The 19,745-nt window shown below is 45.0% G+C and overlaps 1 protein-coding gene across 1 annotated transcript in view; it reads right to left on the bottom strand.

Annotated features, from left to right (window-relative positions):
- Positions 1-1,341: 1,341 nt before the first annotated feature.
- LOC135378000 (calbindin-32-like) overlaps positions 1,342-19,745 on the bottom strand; it is a 206,780-nt gene continuing 188,376 nt past the window's right edge. The window contains exons 7-11 of the mRNA XM_064610797.1: positions 18,793-18,848; positions 18,692-18,737; positions 9,540-9,596; positions 9,405-9,476; positions 1,342-7,822 (exon numbers count right to left, since the gene is read on the bottom strand). Coding sequence (XP_064466867.1) covers positions 7,676-7,822; positions 9,405-9,476; positions 9,540-9,596; positions 18,692-18,737; positions 18,793-18,848 — 378 coding nt within the window. The 3' untranslated portion in view covers positions 1,342-7,675. The remainder of the gene's footprint in view (positions 7,823-9,404; positions 9,477-9,539; positions 9,597-18,691; positions 18,738-18,792; positions 18,849-19,745) is intronic.

Here is a 19,745-nt window from a genome sequence, read left to right as displayed (position 1 = left end):
TTTTTTTTAAATAAGTGTGCAGAACAGCTTTCTGCATGATTGGCACAGCGAAGCAGTGGTGTAATGAAACGATTTTCGTAAGAAAGGTCTGCGCACAACAAAGCATGGATACATGGACATACAGTTGGAGAATCACAACTTGTGACTGTGTTCTTTCAGACGGCTTTACAATTAAATCGTAGCTTGCTATTTTCGAATAGGAATGTTCACCCTGAAATGTATCATTATCTGTTTGTCGTGCACTTACAGCCATATTTCCTTACGAGGAAAGTTGTACGAGGTGTTCTGAGAGAAACTCCACAGTTGTTTCTGCACCTCCTGCAATGTATTTACATTCCATTTGAAGATGAAATTTACACGAAGCCTCATTTTCTGTTTTAATGTGAATGGTAAGAAACTGGAGGGGAAACTGGCCTTGTTATTCAACAAAGCAACTTGAACAAGTCAAATTTCTGATCTTTACGTATTTCTATGGGCGATACTGGAAACAGCTTGCCATGGTATCACAATCTTTTTGCAAACGTTCGCTAGAAGCTCAGCAGATTCTTCAGTATAAGCAAACAACAAGAAAATCAAAGAGAACAGAAATAGAATCATTGTAGCAAGGTGTCACAAAAGTGCAGCAGGCTGATTGACAGTTTTCGAGCTGTATTGCACAGAGAAATACGTAGAGCTAACAAATTAAACTTTTCCTAATTGCTTTATGAGCTAAGGAGGCGCACCAGGTTTCTACCACTGAAATTTAAAGTATAAAACTTGCCATTTTCCGAAGTTTGAATACTATAAGGTGCGTAAAGATAGCAGGGAGCATGTAGAGTTTCAAAGACATCCTGTACATACACACGTGGTTGCTTCCTAATCGCCACTGGTTTCAACTTTTAGTCGCGTACGCGTGGCTGGTATCCTGCTAGTTCCAAATCGCCAGAAGAATGCTACATGCAGGCTTGTGACATTTGCCACGCTACAGGGCCATCGTGCCTTGTTGTGTGAGAGTTAGAAAAACACGACTAACTACTGCGTGGCTTCAGAGACATGCACATACAGCAGTCTTTTTGCTGATCCGCCTGATGGAGAGTGTAACTGCTGATCTCTTGAGTTTGCTATGGTCTTTGTAAATTTGTTGATGGCTGTGTAGTTCAGATGCACATATAGTTACTGTGATTAATTACAGTTACGAACAAAACCTACCTTGTTATCTGTAACCCAAGACTGCACACCTTATCCAGTATTACTTTGTTTCTTTATTATACACCGCTCTGCTTTGAGCTGCATTTCATTTTCCTTCTGAATAACTACGTCACATCTTTGTTAATGTTATTTCTGGAAAGGACTACAAATACGGGAATGCGAATCTTGTTTATATCGAACATGAAAATGAATGGTGCGATACACACAGAAGACACATTCGACTGATGCATTAACACTGTGGTGAGTAGCAACTAACAGCAGCAAATACAGAGAAGCAGCAACATGTCATGGGTGTATCAATGTTGGTGCTAACAGTTATTACAGGTGTAACAACATGCATTGGATCATGGACTTCTCTGTTGTTCTCAGCAGGGAGTAGGCACTTCAATCATGCAGTCAGAAATAATTAGGGTGATTCCTAGTCAATTGATATGCCTTTTTGATTGCGCACGCTACTTATTATACAATGCCAAATGCCGCAGTAACAATTAGGTGTAAACTTATTTATAGTAGACTGGCATTAATTCAAACCCCGATATTTCGTACTTCCGGTTATTTGAAACTTGTTTCGAATTTTTGTTGGGCCCGCTATGTTTTCAATGTAATGACAAGCTCCTTAAGCCACCTTCGCTTAATTCGAACTTTTCGTTCCCTGGTAAAGTGTTTCTGCCGGGAGGAAGCGGCGAAACGAAGCCCGCGAAGTGGCTCCTGTTTTCGGTTGGTTACGCCATTCCTTGGGGCACCGTGAACTAAGCGTAAAATGCGCGCGTGCACAAAACGAAACTTCAGCCGCTTGGGTTGCCCATACACAGACCTCGTCCACCGCTGCACGCATCCTGGATGTGAGTTGCCTCAAATGTGCTGCACATTGTCTTCGCGGGGGAAATACAGTCGCCGACCGATCATTCGGACTTGCATTTTTTTCGGACAAAACTGTTGGCAGCGTCAAACACCCCATGGAACCAATGTATTTTCGTGTGCAATAATTCAGACCGTACTCATCTCGCCTCAAACCTGCATGGTTTTTGGTTCTTCCCGTCTCCAGAGCGCCCGGCGCCCCCGATATTTCGTACTGTATTAACCGTACTAACTACCACGGTCACTCCCGACATGACGCATGCGTAGAAGCGCGTGCGGGAAGGCGGAGTTTGTATGCGCGCGACCGAAACCGACCCGAACTGCCCGAACGCTCCGCTTCAGTCTCGCTGTAAGAGCTGATCTATCAATGCGCGTGTCTTCGACTATGAGTATCTTTGAGTATCGAAAATACTGAAATGTCGTCCTCAACTTCAAGTGAGGATGTCGATGATACTGCGATAGACATGTTTTAAGAGGGAACATTAAAAAATGTGCTTTATATGTGCAGATACACAGATAAAGAGCCATAATTTTGTCATGCAGCATATATAGGTAGGTAAAGTTTTGCTAATTCAAACTTTCGAATTCAAACAAAAACGTGTGCTCCCTCTGGGTTTGAATTAACGAGAGTCTACTGTATGCCGATTATTGAATACATAAGACAGCGTAACTTTAGTAAAGCATGTATGGGCACGGCAAGGAAAGAAGAAACCAAGCAAAGTGAAATAGTTGATGCCATCGTGTGAGCTCATATACTCTGAACTCTGATGTGGACTCATAGCTGACTGCTAACGGTTATTAATAAAGGTAAACATTTTACAGTGGAACTGGGTGGTGTCTAAAGGCTTTGCTCTATGCTTGAAAGGTAAGTACCTAAAGGATATAGAGTTATGTGAATAGCTTTGTTCAAGGAATGACTGTTTGTGTGTATTTACCTAAAACGAGGATGTTTTGTGGCAAAGACAGCACAGTCGGGGCCGGCGATGAGGGGGGCAAGGGGGTAGAGCAAACCGACCTGTACCGATCCCCGTCAGTTCAACAAGGGAGGTGAGCTCTATGAGACCCCATCATTTCTGTCGCCAGCCCTGGGCGCAGTACTGCAATACGAGAGGCTACACTCTAGTCACCGGCTTGTAGCTGTCGGGTGCAATTGTGCGGTATTTGGCTTTTTCTCAGCCTACACACCATAATCCACCATAGCATTTGCAACATTCATACGAGTTGACCGCGATATACTCGAACTAGTGATGCAATTGGCACCTGAGAACGTCTTGCAGAATGGACATAATAATCAATACTAGTACGCCTAGAACATCCACATACATGCAGCCCAGACATTGAAACTGTATAACTTTTTGTGTATGTGTAATTGGGAACTGGGGGTAAACGAAAATAGGGTAAGGTGACGACAATTCTGGCTTAAGCTCTAGTCCTAATAACATCGAGTATGTCATGGCAGTAAGCAGGATTACTCAGCTGCACAAAAATGTAAATTATATTCGACAGCAAATAGCAAATTTTGAGAAAGTAAGCTAAAGCATACTTCTTCGTGGTGGTCCAGCCTGACCGAATAATGTGCGAGTAGGTTGACGAACAGCGACACGAATATCACTTGAGCACATAACCGTCGACCAGCTGGAACCAAGTTCAAGGAAAATTAGCACGATTGGAATTGTATCCAAAGCAGGTCTAGGCATTGCATTTTATATGCTGGTGCAAGTGCTTATACTAACTTATTTGTTCAGAAGTGCCAGCGGAAGGTCAGAGCATTACGCACTGGGACTAATTCTCTCCTGGGACACGTGATGTACCATAAAAGTGTGGAACAAACTTTGATGAAGGAAATTAGGACAACCGTTTTCCTACCCCAAGATATGGTTTGTGCAAGGTCGCTCCCCGAGAATAGAGATGTTTGTTTTAATCGCTTGTTGCACAATAGAAGTTTAAGTTTGGATACGTAGGGTTGAGGACTGTTGCATGTCAGCAACCTCTTGCAGAATTTCTGGTGGCAAAGCTGCTAGAACGTCGTGGGACTCGGCAACGCTCGCAAACGGGAACTTGACCTCTGACCCTATGGGAACCAACGGATGGCATGGTTTCTACTAGAAAGGTGGTAATCGCACAGCGTCGTGATTGACGGTCTTTGATACCTCATGGAAGTACGAGGGCAGGGTTCGGAGGGCTGGGGGGTAGTGGTGCCGGACTGTTGTCGAGGTACCAGCGGCTCGCTCATAACAACTGCATGCTTGGCTGTCCAATTAACGTAGTGACAGAGGGATTGGTGAAGTATCCATGATGAGTAGAGCCTGAGCTCGGGCAACGAAGAAACACGACACACAGCTGACGAGAGCTCTCGTGTGTGTGTGTCGTGTTTCTTCGTTGCCCAAGCTCAGACTCTACTCCTCAGGGATATGATCCACCAGATTGCCTTTGTCTACACCATCTTGTCTGGACTGGTGATGGTTTTATTGCGTCGAACTGCGGTTGTCCCAGAATGAATTGTCGCAGCATTTCTGTTTACCTGTTCAACGTTGTGCAGCCACTACAAATTACTCATTCTGCAGACGGTAAAAATTGCAAGTGCGCGCGCTGATGGCAACTTAACAAAAGCTTAGCTTTATCCTCCAGCCCGCAGAGACCGTATATAGTTATCTCGCGTCGTAAAGCCAGCCACGAATTATCAATTGCAAAGACCGTAACTGGAGTCCTCGTTGCTCTTTCTTTTTATATGTTCTGAGAGCTACGGACAGACATAGTGGTGTCCTAGCCAAAACGGACATATTTAATCCCGTTCGTCGTCTTACTTTGTTTTGCCCTGTCACAGAAGATGCGTATACTTGTTGACGTCCAAAAATAAGAGCTTGCTCTACGCTCAGCAATAGAATTCTTAAATTTTATTGGAGAGCGTAAGGAAAGGAGATTATAATAAAAAGTCGCCCGACTTATTGGTACGCAGGCGTATGTACTTGTCTGTTCAGTGCGCACCCATTTAGTAACATCGGATGGATCCTGCTCTCTCAGGGTAGTAGTCTACAGACGACATAGCACAAATATGAAATGAAGGACGAAACACAAAGCTGTTAGAGCGAAACCTTTCGCCTTTTCCTTCGACCCCCCCCACACACACACACAGTCTATCCCACTTCTTTTGTCCCCAGGAAGCTTAATTCATTGACCGAGAGACAGCAGGGTGACATTCTACCACATGCACACGTGGAATGCAGATCCACCTTGCAATTTCAGCTCTGAACATGGGCACCCACAGTCGCCATCATGGTCATCATGGTCGCATCCACAGTCGGCACAACTGAGAGGAATCCCCAAGGCTACGTTCATATTTGGCATTCAGAAAATCTATTTCTCTGCTACTTTGCATATTTGACTGAAGGTTGGCTTTTTCGTCTGGGCGGGCATATCAACAATTGTACCCGAAAACAGGTCCCGAATACAGTGGCACGGTGCAACCTCCCTGATTTTATGAGAGCACTCTCTGCACATACTACATAGCAACAGTCTTTCTTCTTTGTATACATTAATATCTCCACATATCGTTTTGTTTTCGTGCCATGTCATCTGTAGACCAAATCTAACTAGTCTGATCCGTTATTTTGCAACTGTGTATTAGAAGCTACAATCTGTTGCTCTGGCTATTCATTGTGCGTGACGTATACTGTAAAAAAAAAGTTTGGCATTGTAGAATTGGACCTACTTTCGATAACTATGCGCAGTCCCACAGGGAATGAAAAGCCTGCCAGAATGAAACTATGCCAGTTGAAAAAAAAAAAAAAAAGACTCACGTTAGTTTTATTCATGGAGTTAATATGGGATCCACCATTCTGACGTTTGGCACAACCCTAAATCTGTAATACAGTAATTTTATCCTTTGTGTTGAACCCGGTACTTCTCCATATAAGGAACATGTCATCAATTCCATACTTCATGCAGTTAACATAACTCGATCAAAAACACTGTTCGACTTAATTTCACTATGTCTTTGAAGTCCAACTTCAAACTGCTTTGAAGTACTGAATTTTATGAAACATGGTAACAAAATATCTCCTTCTGCAGCACAACCGTTATTTGCAACAGAGAGCACATGGAGTGTAGCATTTTAGATGTCCTACTTTTCAAACTGCAGGTAATAGACGTGTCACTGCCAGAGGAAGTTGGGGGCAGAGACACTGGCTAACACAGGAGACGCCTTTCCAAATGCCTGCGACACACCATGTGTGGCAAATGTTACAACACATTGTTAGGGGATCTGTGCTAATTAATACAAGCAATAGAAGTAAGTAATACAAGTGCAACCCAAGGCCCCTCGGGCCTCTGTTTTGAACCTTGAGGTTCAGCAAGCTTCCTTTGTTATGCATCTCCCTCTTTCCTCTACTTAGAAAACCATTTACTGCATTGAGCGTTCTTTGGGTTCTACCATGGGGAGCTCCACATCAGATGCCATGCAGATACATCACAGTCTTGCACAAAAATGTGAGCTGAATAACAAACGAACAAACTCGGAAACAATTACACTCAGAAGCTGTTGCTAAATGCGCGGAACGCCACCATGCTGTCTGACAGCATTCAGGCACAACCACCACAATCGTGACGCAATCCATGACATAGTGCGCATCACTTCTTATTAACACGGAGGGCAGCACACTCAGAGTGCAGCAAATAATGTTTTTTTTTCTTCTTTTTCTGTGTTATCACCAAAACCAATCCCAGCTTGCACTTTGTTCATGAGCAAGAGTGTGCCCTAGAAAGGCCTAAACCTTATTTATGCTATATCTGGAAAATACTGGAGAACTCGACTGGAAAATATTTTGACAACGAAGCGGGTAAGCTGTAGTAACATTCACACTAAATATTATTTGTGAAATATATCATATAAAACCTTTCTAATTTTTGTTTTGCCAATTCAGCTCCGCTTTTCCACAGATAATTTTTTGCTACCTACAACGACTAAACTAAGTAACATTTTTTAAAACTTTTATTTATTATTTGCCTCTGTTTCAGTAGACGCTTGAGCCATATTACAAACGCAGACACCAAGTAGCGTGACATTCCTCTTTGCGCAATGATGCGTCCAGAAGCTGTGCAACACGGAATTCTAGACATCGCGCTGTAGCACCAATCAGCAAGAGTGCCATAACAGCGTTCAACAGTTTCACATGTCATCAGAGACACTGTTAACAAGAACTTTGCTTCTAACTGAATAAGTCGTGTAAGTGGTTTATCGTGTTGTACATTTTCAAAGTAATGGGACAACGTAAGACTACTAACCCACCTCTGAAATGAAATGTCTGCAATAAGAGCAGTACAAGATTTAGTACATGATAAGTACGTTGTTCCAGCAGGACAGCAGCAAGTTGGCATGAAAAAAGAAGGAACCAAGGACCAACTTTTAGTCACAGGGTTGTTACACTTGGAAGCTCTCGTCCCACTGCTGACACCCCCTAAGATGACTTTCTTTCCAGCTTCTCGTCTGCAGTCGCGTGTCATGGTGCAAGCGATCCTTGAACTGGATTACCTTGGTATCAGAAGAGGAGAGGAAAAAGGCGCAAAATGTCGATACTATGAGGTCCGTGGCCATAGACAAAGACAGAGAAAACGGGGTAGATGCTGTTGACGCTTATTTGCCATCCTCGTCGGCGGAGTGCTTGGCCAAGGCCAGAAGCACCATGGTGAGCTCCTTCTTACTGATCTTTCCATCTTTGTTGAAGTCGCAACCTCGGAGTATGGCCTCCTGAAACTCGTCCAGGTCCTGCGCATCGTAGTCCTGCACATGCAAAGGAATAGAACATTGTCATGCAGTCATGTCGTACAAGGACTACTCCACGAAAGATGCAACGATGGCACGCATCCATCTTCAGTATGTGCGAAAGAAAATCACAAGGCACGCGGGATTCAAATAAATTTGTTTCAAGCCTTTCAAGCTTGCATTTCACAATGTACGTAATCATGCACATCAAAATATACAGGGTGATTCACGAACCATGTCATTTGGGGTTTATAAGCAAACGGTAGAACCGAAAAATATGCGGTCAACGGCTCCCGTGCGGCAATTAAGTTTGCCATCTTCAAAAAATACTTTTGTCGAATTTCAGTTGCAATAAATTGAAATTTCTGAATTGAACTCTGAAATTTGAAAACTCTCAACATAACGTGTTTTTTTACAGAATCAGGAAGCCCATGGCGAACTTAGTAGAATACACCGGAAGCCGAAATCTCTAATGCTACAGCGAGTGCAAAAAAATTGTGAAAATCGACTTTTTCTGACGCGCGTATTTCAACGGCGCACGAAATCGGCCGCAAAGATGCGATGAGAGGAGGACATGCCCCTGCCCAGATGATAGACAGAACACTGCAAAAAAACAAGAGGAAAGGAAGAGACATCGCGATAATAATCTGAGGCAACATGGATTCCCATTGGTACATGGCAGGGGCAGGTCCTCCTCTCATCGCATATGTATCGCGGTGTATAATACGCGTGTTATACACGAAAAAAAAATTGACACATTGTGACACACTTTGTTTTTAGTGCCTTGAGACTTCGCTTTTGGTGACAAGCTCGGTGATGATGTTCTCATTTATTCTTTCAAAGCGTTTCAAAGCGTCGAGGTTAGTGTAGTTTCCCTTTCTTTTATTAATAACGCGTCCTGGAGTAGCCAGTCCCGAGTGGCTCGAGACTACCATCTCCATTTTTTTCTTTTAAAATCAATCAATCAATCAAAAAATTGAAAAATAGGCCGTGAGTGTTATTTGTGAGTGCGTGCTAACATCGATATAAATTCCACCATTGACAAGGTGGCGTATATGCAGGCAAGCTGGTGGAACATTATGTAAAAGCCTGAGTCTGGGCACACAGAGGGACGACACGAACACACGACCAGTGTGTTCCCCCCCCCCCCCCGTTCGAGTGTGCTACCAATTACACTACGCTGACATCGCGCTCTCGTCAACGTACCAAGGCCTCGTTCATGAAGACACGGACACCGATCGGCATAGTGAGCCATAGACTAAGCACAGCGGGGAGAGCCGATCGACCTTGCCGATTGGCATAGTGAGGTCGCACCTCACTCGCATACGTTCTTCCATGCATGCTCACATTCACACACAGACGAACAAACCAGGCAGGCGGCATTTTGTTAGATAGTAGCGAGTGTTAGTAGACCGCTATCTGCACTACTGCATCTACCGCACCCTATCTGCAGATAAGATTCTGAGTCACGCTCTCTGTCGTTGGTTCCGGTACGCACGGTAAGTTAACGGCGGCGTTATCAGCGGTCTACTACCACTCGCTGGTAACGTAAATTGTAGAGGCTGGAGGTAGAAAAACACCAACATCCGTCTTTCATTACCTTTTTGACCAGTTCCAGAAGGTCCTTGAGGAATCCCTTCAGTTCTTCATTTTCTATTGTGCCGTTTTTGTCCTGAAAGAGGTGTTTAATATGTGTAGCATGAATAGGCAATTTAAAGAGGAAGATCTCGTTTACCCTGTCGTAGAGGGCGAAAACTCTCTCTATGTCTTCCCTTGTTAACTTGCTTGCGCCCTGAGAAGAGACCGGAAAGATCGGGTTATTTATTTTCGCTACCAGCTTCCGGCTCGTCGGACCCTTTTAAGTGTGCGACCTCGTCAGCAAATATGTGCCGCTGATTTCGCGTGAACGTCTTCCGCTTACAGCAGTTCACAAAAGCGCGGAAACACTCGAGTGTCCTACGCTTTAGGGCTAGAGGAGGGCTCTTGGCGGTCTCATTCTCCTGGGGCCGTGAAACACGTAAAAATGCAAACGCAACATACGTTCTCGAATAATGAGACTTGCTCTGGAGCTCTTGTATTCGAAGAATAGTCTGGGTTCGAACCCCCACGGGACAGTCACTCAGAGTCGACTACTAGCTTTGACCGGCACTATTGATTTACAGTTTACATTTGTGTAGTTCATTTCTAACGCGCGGCCATGCTAAGGCAGTTCGTACAAATCAGTGATTCATGCTGCATTACTGAAAGATGTGTACAGATCAGGAAATGAATAAAATAATATAGGGGCACATGAATAAACGTTGCGATAAAGAACGAGGAAGATCGCATACCGTGAATATGCCAACAGTGCTACACTAAATCGTTACCCACTCCTAAAAAAATCTCCAATATAAAAAACACACAAAAAGCGTGGAATTGTTTCTTTTTATGAAGTAGGCCTACATGTAAGAGCGCTCGCATAGGATTTGTGAAAACGCTGAAGGTAAAACAACGAAGGCGAATATTATGCGGCATAATGGAACAACGACCCAGAAGATAACGAGAGCTGATAACACAGATAACGAGGCATGCACGTGTACGTAGGCCTGGCAGGCGACATTTCTGAGTACACCCCTTGGAGTGTAAAAAAGGGAGCGGCTTTTCATTTCTCTTACGCATGGGGAACCAGAATAGCTTTTCTGTGGGTTTTTGGCAACTCCCTCACTTTCGATGCAATTTTGCACACCTGATTTTTTAATGCAGAATGCATTCTAACCATAGGAGTGACATTGGAGTTCGCGTGGTCTACCCCTGACACACGGGCACTCTAAAAGCCTTTCCAGAGGAGGACACCTACCGGAACGGCGTTTGTGGCCATTGACACGTACGCGATAACGAAGATTCTCCTTTTAGATAACGGGCCTTTTCGAAAAAGGAGATCCACTATCTCCTTTCCAACCGAAAAGGCGTAGCCTCGATGGCATCATCTGCCGATGATTGGCAGATCCCGATTAGTTAGTGCACAAATGCCTACGTTTAACATTTTTAGCAGTCGTTAAAATAGCTTTCTAAACATACAGGGGCATTATCGTATCTTTTTCTAGTGATAATAAGTTCAATAATATCGCGCCCAAAAAACCGAGTGTACAGTGGCAAGAAAGGGACACATGGGCTAAAATAAAGTTATGGGAAGGCAATTTAGGTGACCTGCATGGACAGAAACACAATGGTGGAGTCTACGCCCGTATCGCCGAGGCGTTGAGCAATTCCGGAGTGCGCTAAGATATACACTAATGCGAGATCGCCATTGTCGTGTGTTAGCGGCGAGAAACTCCTCTCCCTAAGGGGTCCTTTAAAGCTGTAAAGGACCCCTACTTCAAAGGAGTTCTAGCCTGCCGTGTGTCAGGGGTGACACCAAGAACAGGCAGTAACATTCTACCGCGACGCAGGTATTCCCGCTCTGACTCTCCTCTTCACTTACCCTCTCCATTCCCCCTTACACTCGCTTACCTACATGTAGTAACAGTGAGCTTTAGCAGGTAGGAAATACTAGCGATACGATAGAAGACGCTGTCCAATGCAAGCCAGGGATCATGATGTCAGTCACCTGAAAGGAGTAGCGCGATTGCCTTGTCGTGTTTTAAGAACCGTTATGAGCACCCCCTGATCTACTAAAACTACCTAATGTCATTGGCCAGACATTCGATGACGTCACAGTTTAAGATTGCACTTCTGCGGAGAGCTCACTTGGTGCGCTATAGCAACACCACCTAGATACAGAAAGCCTGCTTATTCGTCGACGTGATGTAACAACTCAGAGTCAGCCAATCGGGATCGTGTTTTCAACGGCCGTAGCCAATCACGAAAGTGCTTTCAGCGGTCGTAGCCATGGAGACGAACCACCGTTGTCTGCGAATAGTGATTGAACATCCCCGCGCACTAAATGGGGAAGCTTGGAAATAAAGCGCAAAATGGTCCCATATCTTGCTCAAGACTGATTTTCTGGAAAGCGTGTTGTACTTTTTGTCTGCAGATTCAAGTCTACAGGGTCTAAGTTAGGTGCAATCATTTGCGTGTTCTTGAATTTGCCGAGCAGCGAATCGCAGTAGCAGACGAATTCTGACTTTATATGTCCACGTAGCGGAGGAGGGAGAGGAGGGAATAAGCAGGCCTCCTATATCTAGGTGGCGTTGGCTGTAGGCAGACAAACCTTGCGTGTAATATCACGGCACTATTATTTACACTTGGTGCGCGTGGTTCGTAGCATGAGTCGGCTACGGACAACGAGGAGACTCTTCATCGGAAGGTCCACGAAGCATAGGCGTATACATGCACATAGAATGCATTCTGCATGCGACACGTCCGGTCAAAGGACAATTCTTATTATACTTATTTATGATTACATGGTATGCGGTAGCTTACCTAGGTACGCCCCCGATACCAGGAGTATGCCAAAGAAACAGATAGCGCCGAATATTTAACAGCGGCAGGTATTTCACTCTAAGTAAAATGCGAATGTTTACAATGCCACAAGGATAGCTCTCATCCGCTTCAGCATGTGACGATTAGCATACGGAGTGCAGTGCTCTACTTGTGATTGTTAGACATAATGTGCGGGTGTCACTAAAAGGACTGTGTGAAGCAGCGTGACAGCTGACTGACTGTGTGCCATGCGTGAGCGTCACACACTACCTGAAAAGCTGGCCATCAAGCAAGCACGAGTGTTGAAAGCGTTAAGTGTGTCCCAGCACTGTGGACTGCTCGGCATTTTGCTCGGTGATTTCACGTCATATCATGCGAGGAAGTCCGCATCATATATCGGAAGTGAACTATGCATGTGTGGGAAGCATATTAATAGAAAAAGAAATGAGAGAGAGAGAACGTGCGGAAAGGAGTTCAGATGGCCATTAAAAGATGCGAAACAATAAATAAATGAGAGCGGGTTGGAAGCTTAGAAAGAAGCGAAAACGTTAGTGATTTATGAGTGAAAGAAACCGCAAATTATGCTTTCCCTCTCCTTCCCAAGAAGGCTGACAATGTGGAGGGGGCTCCCATTGGTCTCCTCCAACGATTCCTCCAATCATCACGAGAGATCGTTTGAGGAGACCAATCCGCGCTTCTTGAGAAGGAGAGAAAAAGCGTAAATTGCGTTTTTCCTATCGATCATATATCACGAACGACGCAACCGATGAATTCCGTTCCTTTTGTGTTTATTGTCAAGGTAACGGCATCCTTCATTCCGTGAGGAGAAATATTTGAACTTTAGTGTCCCTTTAACCACAAATACGCTAGATTAGTGTCTAATAACAAAATATGATTTTTCGATGACAAAAAATTTTGCTTTTAGACGTTAAACTTTACGTTGAAGGACGTAATGCGCGCTAAAAATTAGTACAAAATTAGCCATTTGATCCAGTTCTTTGTCGATAAATCTTCAAAATTAAAAGAGCCCTGCATACATACTTGCCTTGAATGTGAACATCTTTGACACACGTGTGTCTGGTTGGGTCAGACTATGGTAAACACAAAACTCCAACAAGGGTTCAGGAAGAGGGTCTACCCGACGTTTTGGAGCCAATTCGGCTCCTTCCTCTGGGTCAGGGGCGACTGCAGGGACCACTGGTAACAGCTTTCATACCCGCTTTTATACCCGCATAAAAGCTTGTAATACTAGTGGCCACTTCAGTCACGTACCCTGAGGATTTTTCAGTTTTTTAATGCAATAGCATGCCGACCTTGGTCTGGCAGACCTTTCCTTTGAATAAATGTATATTCCCCTCCCCCTCTGAGGAAAGAGCCGAATTGGCTCCGGAACGTCGGTAACCCCCTTCCTGAACCCTGGTTGGAGTTTTGTGCTTACCACATATTTGCCTGAATTAGCTACTCTACCTGTAGATAGACTTCCCACACATTAAAGGAAAATCGAGACCTGATAGGTCGACCAGATTTCTTTGCCTGATGTGATCGTGAAATCGTCCTGCTGAACCGTCGTGAAATGAACTTTTTTTTTTTTTTCAGCCCGTGCTCATGATCTTTCAAAATGGCCAACTTCCAGGCCCAAAGGAGAAGCTGCTGCATCAGGCTATCTATATTTTGTTAAATTTTCCTTTTCCCCCCCAAGAGATGGACGTGAAGGCGCGCTGAGAAAGCACTACCTGAAGCAGTTGTGCAAGAGCCTTTCGTTGTCATTCACTACATCAGCGGTTCTACGTAGAGAGCGGTTTGGTTTGAAGCAGCAGCACGTACACTCATAAGTCCACTACGGGTGTCACTATGACGAATACGATCCTGAGGCATGCCCAGACTACCTTGGAAATACGTACCGCGGTCGCATCAGTTAGCTGTGCAGAATGACAAACGTGATATGTTAAACAGGCAACACAGGTCCACGCAAGACTGAGCTCCACAAATTCAGTGTTTCTCAACCACCACGGCTTCCTGTTACATCGAGGTTTGTTAGTTTAAGACATCTCTTTCACCTTTGCAGAAATCGCATTGGAAGGCATTGGTCACGCACGTCTCTTCTTGTTCGAAATTTTATCCCTTTCTATACAAGTTTTATGCGCTCTTTCGCTGGTATTATGAACAATTCGGATTCCATTACATTCGTGTAATTCGAAACTAATTTCAAAATTGTGAGTTGCGACCTGTAAATTCTCCAATATTCTTTCGTGGGACTACACGGAGAAATAATTACCCATCAAGGTATCCCATCCCGTAAAGAATGAGCAACGTTACTGCAACTCAGTTACATTTTCCTGGTGCAATGCCTATACACTAAGAGGACCGCTCTGTCTTAACGCTACTCTATGCTCTTCTCTACACTGAGAGATCTATGCACTATAGGTGTGGGAAGCTTCTCACACGGTAATCACTACTAAAAAGCGGCATCTAGTGCCTGGTTGGCTTCATGGTGATTGCTAGGGTGAAGCCAGAACAACAACTACTACTACATGAATGACGATGGGAGCCAGATCTCCGAATATTCTTCCTTTTTGTTGCATGATAAGCAGTAAACAGATTTAGGATATTCTTCATGCCCCGTTTGTGTCGCCCAGGAGGCATGTATGTCATTTGACTCTTCTTTGCTGCCGGAGTGGATCTGTCCGAGACGCAACAACCAGAGTTCTAGAAGCGTAGACCAAATGCGACTGTTTTGCTGCACAATTCATATCCTAGAAATACAGCGTTCACTTTCCATAGTATTGAAGGTCACGCAATACAAAGAATGCGAAAGACAGTCTCCATAGTCACAAAAAATGATAAACGCGGATACTTTTGATAACGCACATAGTGTAATTTGATTAACTAAACCGCATGTAAAATTTTATAGCATCAATATTACCGAGTTGAAATGTTGCGCAAAAAATGACACTGCAAACGCTCATGATGTAGAATTGGCTTGCAGCTAACAACATAGCGTCGGTCATTATTTCTTTCCATCTCTGACTAGCTTTCCATGCCACCCGTTTCGGCAGAGTTCATTCACCTTGCACTACCCCGAGGAGTGCCATACCTTAGCAGACTTTCCACAAGAGTCTGCCGTCGCATATACGTGTCTCGATAAGATGCGGGAAATCTTCTCCCACGGAAAAGCCCATCCAGAGTAGCGGACCGAATGTGGACCACGGTATTTCCGGTTTTAGCACTCGCGAATCAAATGCGCGTAAACGCAGGTAAAACTTTAGAGAATATGAACAGGGTGCGGGAACAGAAATTAGTGAAGCAATGTTAAACAACTGATAGAAGGTGTCCATAACTATGGCGGAACCTCGCTAATTCAGAGATTTCGGTAGCCACGTATCTTATTCAAATTATGTGCTTTGTCATACCGGCGGAGTCACTATCATGTGGGTTCCGCCTGTCACATCGCACTTCGTCGACCTCTGCGGAGCTGTATGCCATCTTGTTATCTCTAAAGTCTGTCTTCAAATACGCTCCCCGCTCCTGGGTGATATACATTGACTCAAAATCAGCCCTGCAATGTGTAGGAACCATGGGCATCCGCGGCTCGTTAGCCCCGATGGTAGTTAGTCTCCTGACGGCGCTCAAGGTTCTCGGCGCTCAAGGTTCTCGGCGAACAGGGACACCGGGTGACCCTACAGTGGGTCCCCGGCCACACCGGCATTCAGGGAAACCAAGAGGCAGATTTGGCGGCTGCTGCGGCCCACCGTATCTCCAGAGCCGTGCCCATTATCCTCTCCAACGGAGATAGGCGCTCCTACTTGTCTGCGTTGTTGTCACCCTTGGCCCGCCAGCAATGGCTCCATGACATCACTCAATGGTCGCTCCTCCATGCAGTGGACCCGTCATTATCATTTATAATGCCAGGTGCCTTCCCTCGCAGCTTTACGACACTCCTGCGGCGTCTACGACTCAACGTCGCCTTCACCCCTGTGTTCCGTGTTAAGCTGGGTTACAGTAACACGGCGCTGTGCCTAGCTTGCCGCACCCCAGCTACGATCCTCCATATCATCGAGGACTGTGAGTGGTACACGTGTGAACGCCGGGTACTTCGACGCTAACTTGAACTCCTCGACCATAGACCATTCAGCCTGTCCAAAGTACCCCATGAAGCTCCCCTGTGCATCAGTGCCGGGCTCTTCGCTCCCTTTTTGCTTTCATGCAAGCCACTGGACTCCTCGAAGAGCTCTAAACAGAACTCCGACCTGTCGTCGCCTTCACTCTCACCATAATTCATCCTCTCATATTAACCACTGTGAAGTGGGGTAGGGTCCTGTGGCTACGACGGGGAAACATCCCATGTCATCATCACTTCTTCATTTATTGTTGTTGTTGTTGTTATCAAATCATGTGGCCCCGGGTTTCTTTACTGTGTAAGTCAATCATAAATGATAGTGTCTCATCATTTCAGTAGATATTGGTTACTCACGGTGACAAAGAACTGCGGCTTTCTGAACTGTCACGGTCCTAAAACACACGCACTATTAATTAGCTGTGTTTACTGTCTGTGTTCTGCCTACGCACTCGTCCCTTCTCCGATGTTCCGCCACGTTCCGCTCTTTTTCTAACCAGTCTGGCGATACGGTGGTGTTACTAAATACAACAAATACCCTGGATGACAATCTAAACGGACACCCTGTTCGCATCGCATGAGTCTCCGCAAGGAAAACCGACACACGCGCCTGCCATAACTACGCGCGAATCGAATGTTCGTGCGACCCTTTAACCCCAAACATCGTAACTCTAATGTATAGGTACGTGTTCAGTACGCCCCCCCCCCCCCCCATAAGTGGAAAATAATTTCCTCTTTGGAATTCTGGGGGTAGATTTGTGTGAACCGTTCCGAAAAATAGAGCCCAGGAATTTTTTCTAGTCGATGCGGGGCCAGCGTCTTGCCTGCGCCCTTATTTGGTCTTGTGCTTCACTCGGAGTGTGATATATCCCTTGCCAACGCTCTTACACACGCGCAAGTGCACTCTTAAAAGTGAACTTCACCGCATAGAACGCTCCTAGCCAACCATCATCTCGAATGATATCGTTATCTACCCTGATTTGTTGAAAACGGGAGGCGTACGCCTTTTCTGTGACAATTATGAACAGCATAAGTGTCACAGAAAAGGCGTACGCCTCCCGTTTTCAACAAATCAGGGCAGATAACGATATCATTTGAGATGATGGTTGGCGAGGAATGTGCTATGAGGTGAAGTTCATTTTTAAGAGTGTGCCCCATAAGCCAAACACAAATGATGTCGCATTCTCAGTGTCGACATTTGCCGTATCGGATGAGTGCAACGTGCTTCTAGAACATCGGAACTCAATTGGCTTCGTTTTCAAGCGAATTCCAAATATCATCCCGTCCAGGTATAGCGTCGGGCAATGCCTGGACCGTAAATTAAGAGTACAAATAAAAATGTCATTATGTTCCGGACTCTTCGTTGCTGTTCTCCTGCATGTGCAAGGCACAAAAACGAAACATCAGTGTGATACACACTCATGTATTTCGCTTAAAATGTACGATCTACTTCGCTAATCGTTGACCAACGATCAATTGCACTTAATGATCACACGTTAATCCACGCATCCAGTGCACAAAATTACAAAAGAGGAATTTAACGCTATTTAATCCAACAACATTAACTACTTTGATGCTTACACTGTGTTGTGACAATTTTAGGTGGTTTCGGCGCCGGTTACTCATACAATGCTCCACCGAGCCCTTCGGGTGGGTCATTGCCTCGAGGTTATAGGATGTCGATGGGTGTATGGCAGTCGGATATTGGTGTTGGTTCCGCTGGGTCTTAAGAGCTCGGCATTTCCACAGAAGGTGCTAGGTATCAGCCAGATGGCTTGCGTTGCAGCGGCTCCATGTGCCTGGTCGGGTTGTGGCGGTCATTTGATAGGGACGGAGAGATAACTAAAGGCTCCTGTGGTGCTCTACTTTGTATCTCCTATTCATTCGCTCCCTTTTCCTCAAAACAAAACCGGGTGTGTTACCATTATCAGAATAGACCACTTCGACCTGAAACAAACTACAACTTGCAGCCCCCATGGAAAATCTGCAAAGGGATAAGATGAAATAACAATGGACGACAGTTACCAAAAATGCAGTCATATAAGCGTGCAGCTTCCGTAAACTAAGCTATTCATGTCAGCTAAGCTACCTAAGCTGTCATGTAAGCCAGTCATGGAACAGCTGGTCGCACCAGTGCGACCTACGTTTCCATTTTTTTCTTTCTATTTCTATTCTATTCTATTCCAACTAAGCTATTCTGCATTAACCAGGCGAATGCCTGTATTTTTCGCATGCGAGGTTTGAACGCGGTATAGCTGATGCTTTGAAGTTTTATATGCGGTTTAGTGTATCTCAAGTGCATGTTGTTGCGACGCCGACCATTTTATGTGATGCGTACGTCCAGGAATATTGATTAAGTAGCCGTATCTTACCTTAAAGGCCGACCGACAGAGAAAGTTCTCTTTCACTGGAAGCAACCTAGAAGCGAAGAGATACACTGAAATAGCAGTGATCTTAAGTAAGAGTCGCTCACTTGGCCATTTCGCTCAGTTGTAACTTTCCATCTTTATTGCTGTCGAATATCTGCAGCTGTGGTAGGGAAGAATAAACGGTGTAAGTATACACTGGCTATGAAACAAGTGCGCAAGAAGTAACACCGACTCCCTCTCCCTCACCCACTCCCATTGACATTTCTAGAAAGTTCTGCGCAGGAATGTATGGGGTGCAACGTTATGTTACCTACACTCTGAAAAACAGAACTGCACCTCAAAACACGCTCCTATAGCCACCCATCATCCAGAATGACATCGTTCTCTCCATTGCTTTTTTGGAAACTGGAGGCGTATACGCCTTTTCTTTTTTTTTTTTGTGACGCTTATGATAATGATCATTCCTGGCTTTACGTCACGAGATATGATCAGCCGTCGGTCTGTGGATTGGAATTGGAAATGAAAGAAGAATTTGGAGATGTTAGTCCCAACCCAGTCGGAACTGGCGACTCCAAAACGCGTTTCGTGGGTGGAACAATAGAGCCAAAAAAAAAAAAAAAAAAGAGAGAAAAACAAACAAAGAAACAGTAAAGCGGTAGCGTGGGTCTGTGGATTAGTTTTGCTCACCCGAACAATCTCAGCACACTGCACACTGGATTAAACACTCCTCGCGGAAGACGGCGTGTCTAAGCAACTTGTACTCTGCCACCAAGTTGGTGGAGCCCTTGGGCCGGGTTCGATCCCGCATCCTTGGGGTCAGTAGGCGGACACGCTATACCAAGTGATCCACCGAAGCCGGTGTAACACGTATGCAGATATGTTAACTGTCATAAGGTGGTGGTGGCAAGGTTAATTGCCACAAAAAGGGCGTGCGCCCCGCGCTTTCTACAAATCAGGTGTGATAACAGTATCATTCTGTGCAATGGTTGGCCTTCAGCGTGTTATGTCGTCGTAGCCATCGTTAGCACTTGTTCTCCCCTTATCGGTAAGTAGGCAT

The sequence above is a fragment of the Ornithodoros turicata genome, chromosome 1 (genome assembly GCF_037126465.1).
Source record: "Ornithodoros turicata isolate Travis chromosome 1, ASM3712646v1, whole genome shotgun sequence".
Lineage (NCBI taxonomy): Eukaryota > Metazoa > Arthropoda > Arachnida > Ixodida > Argasidae > Ornithodoros > Ornithodoros turicata.
This window is presented reverse-complemented; position numbering and strand designations above follow the sequence as displayed.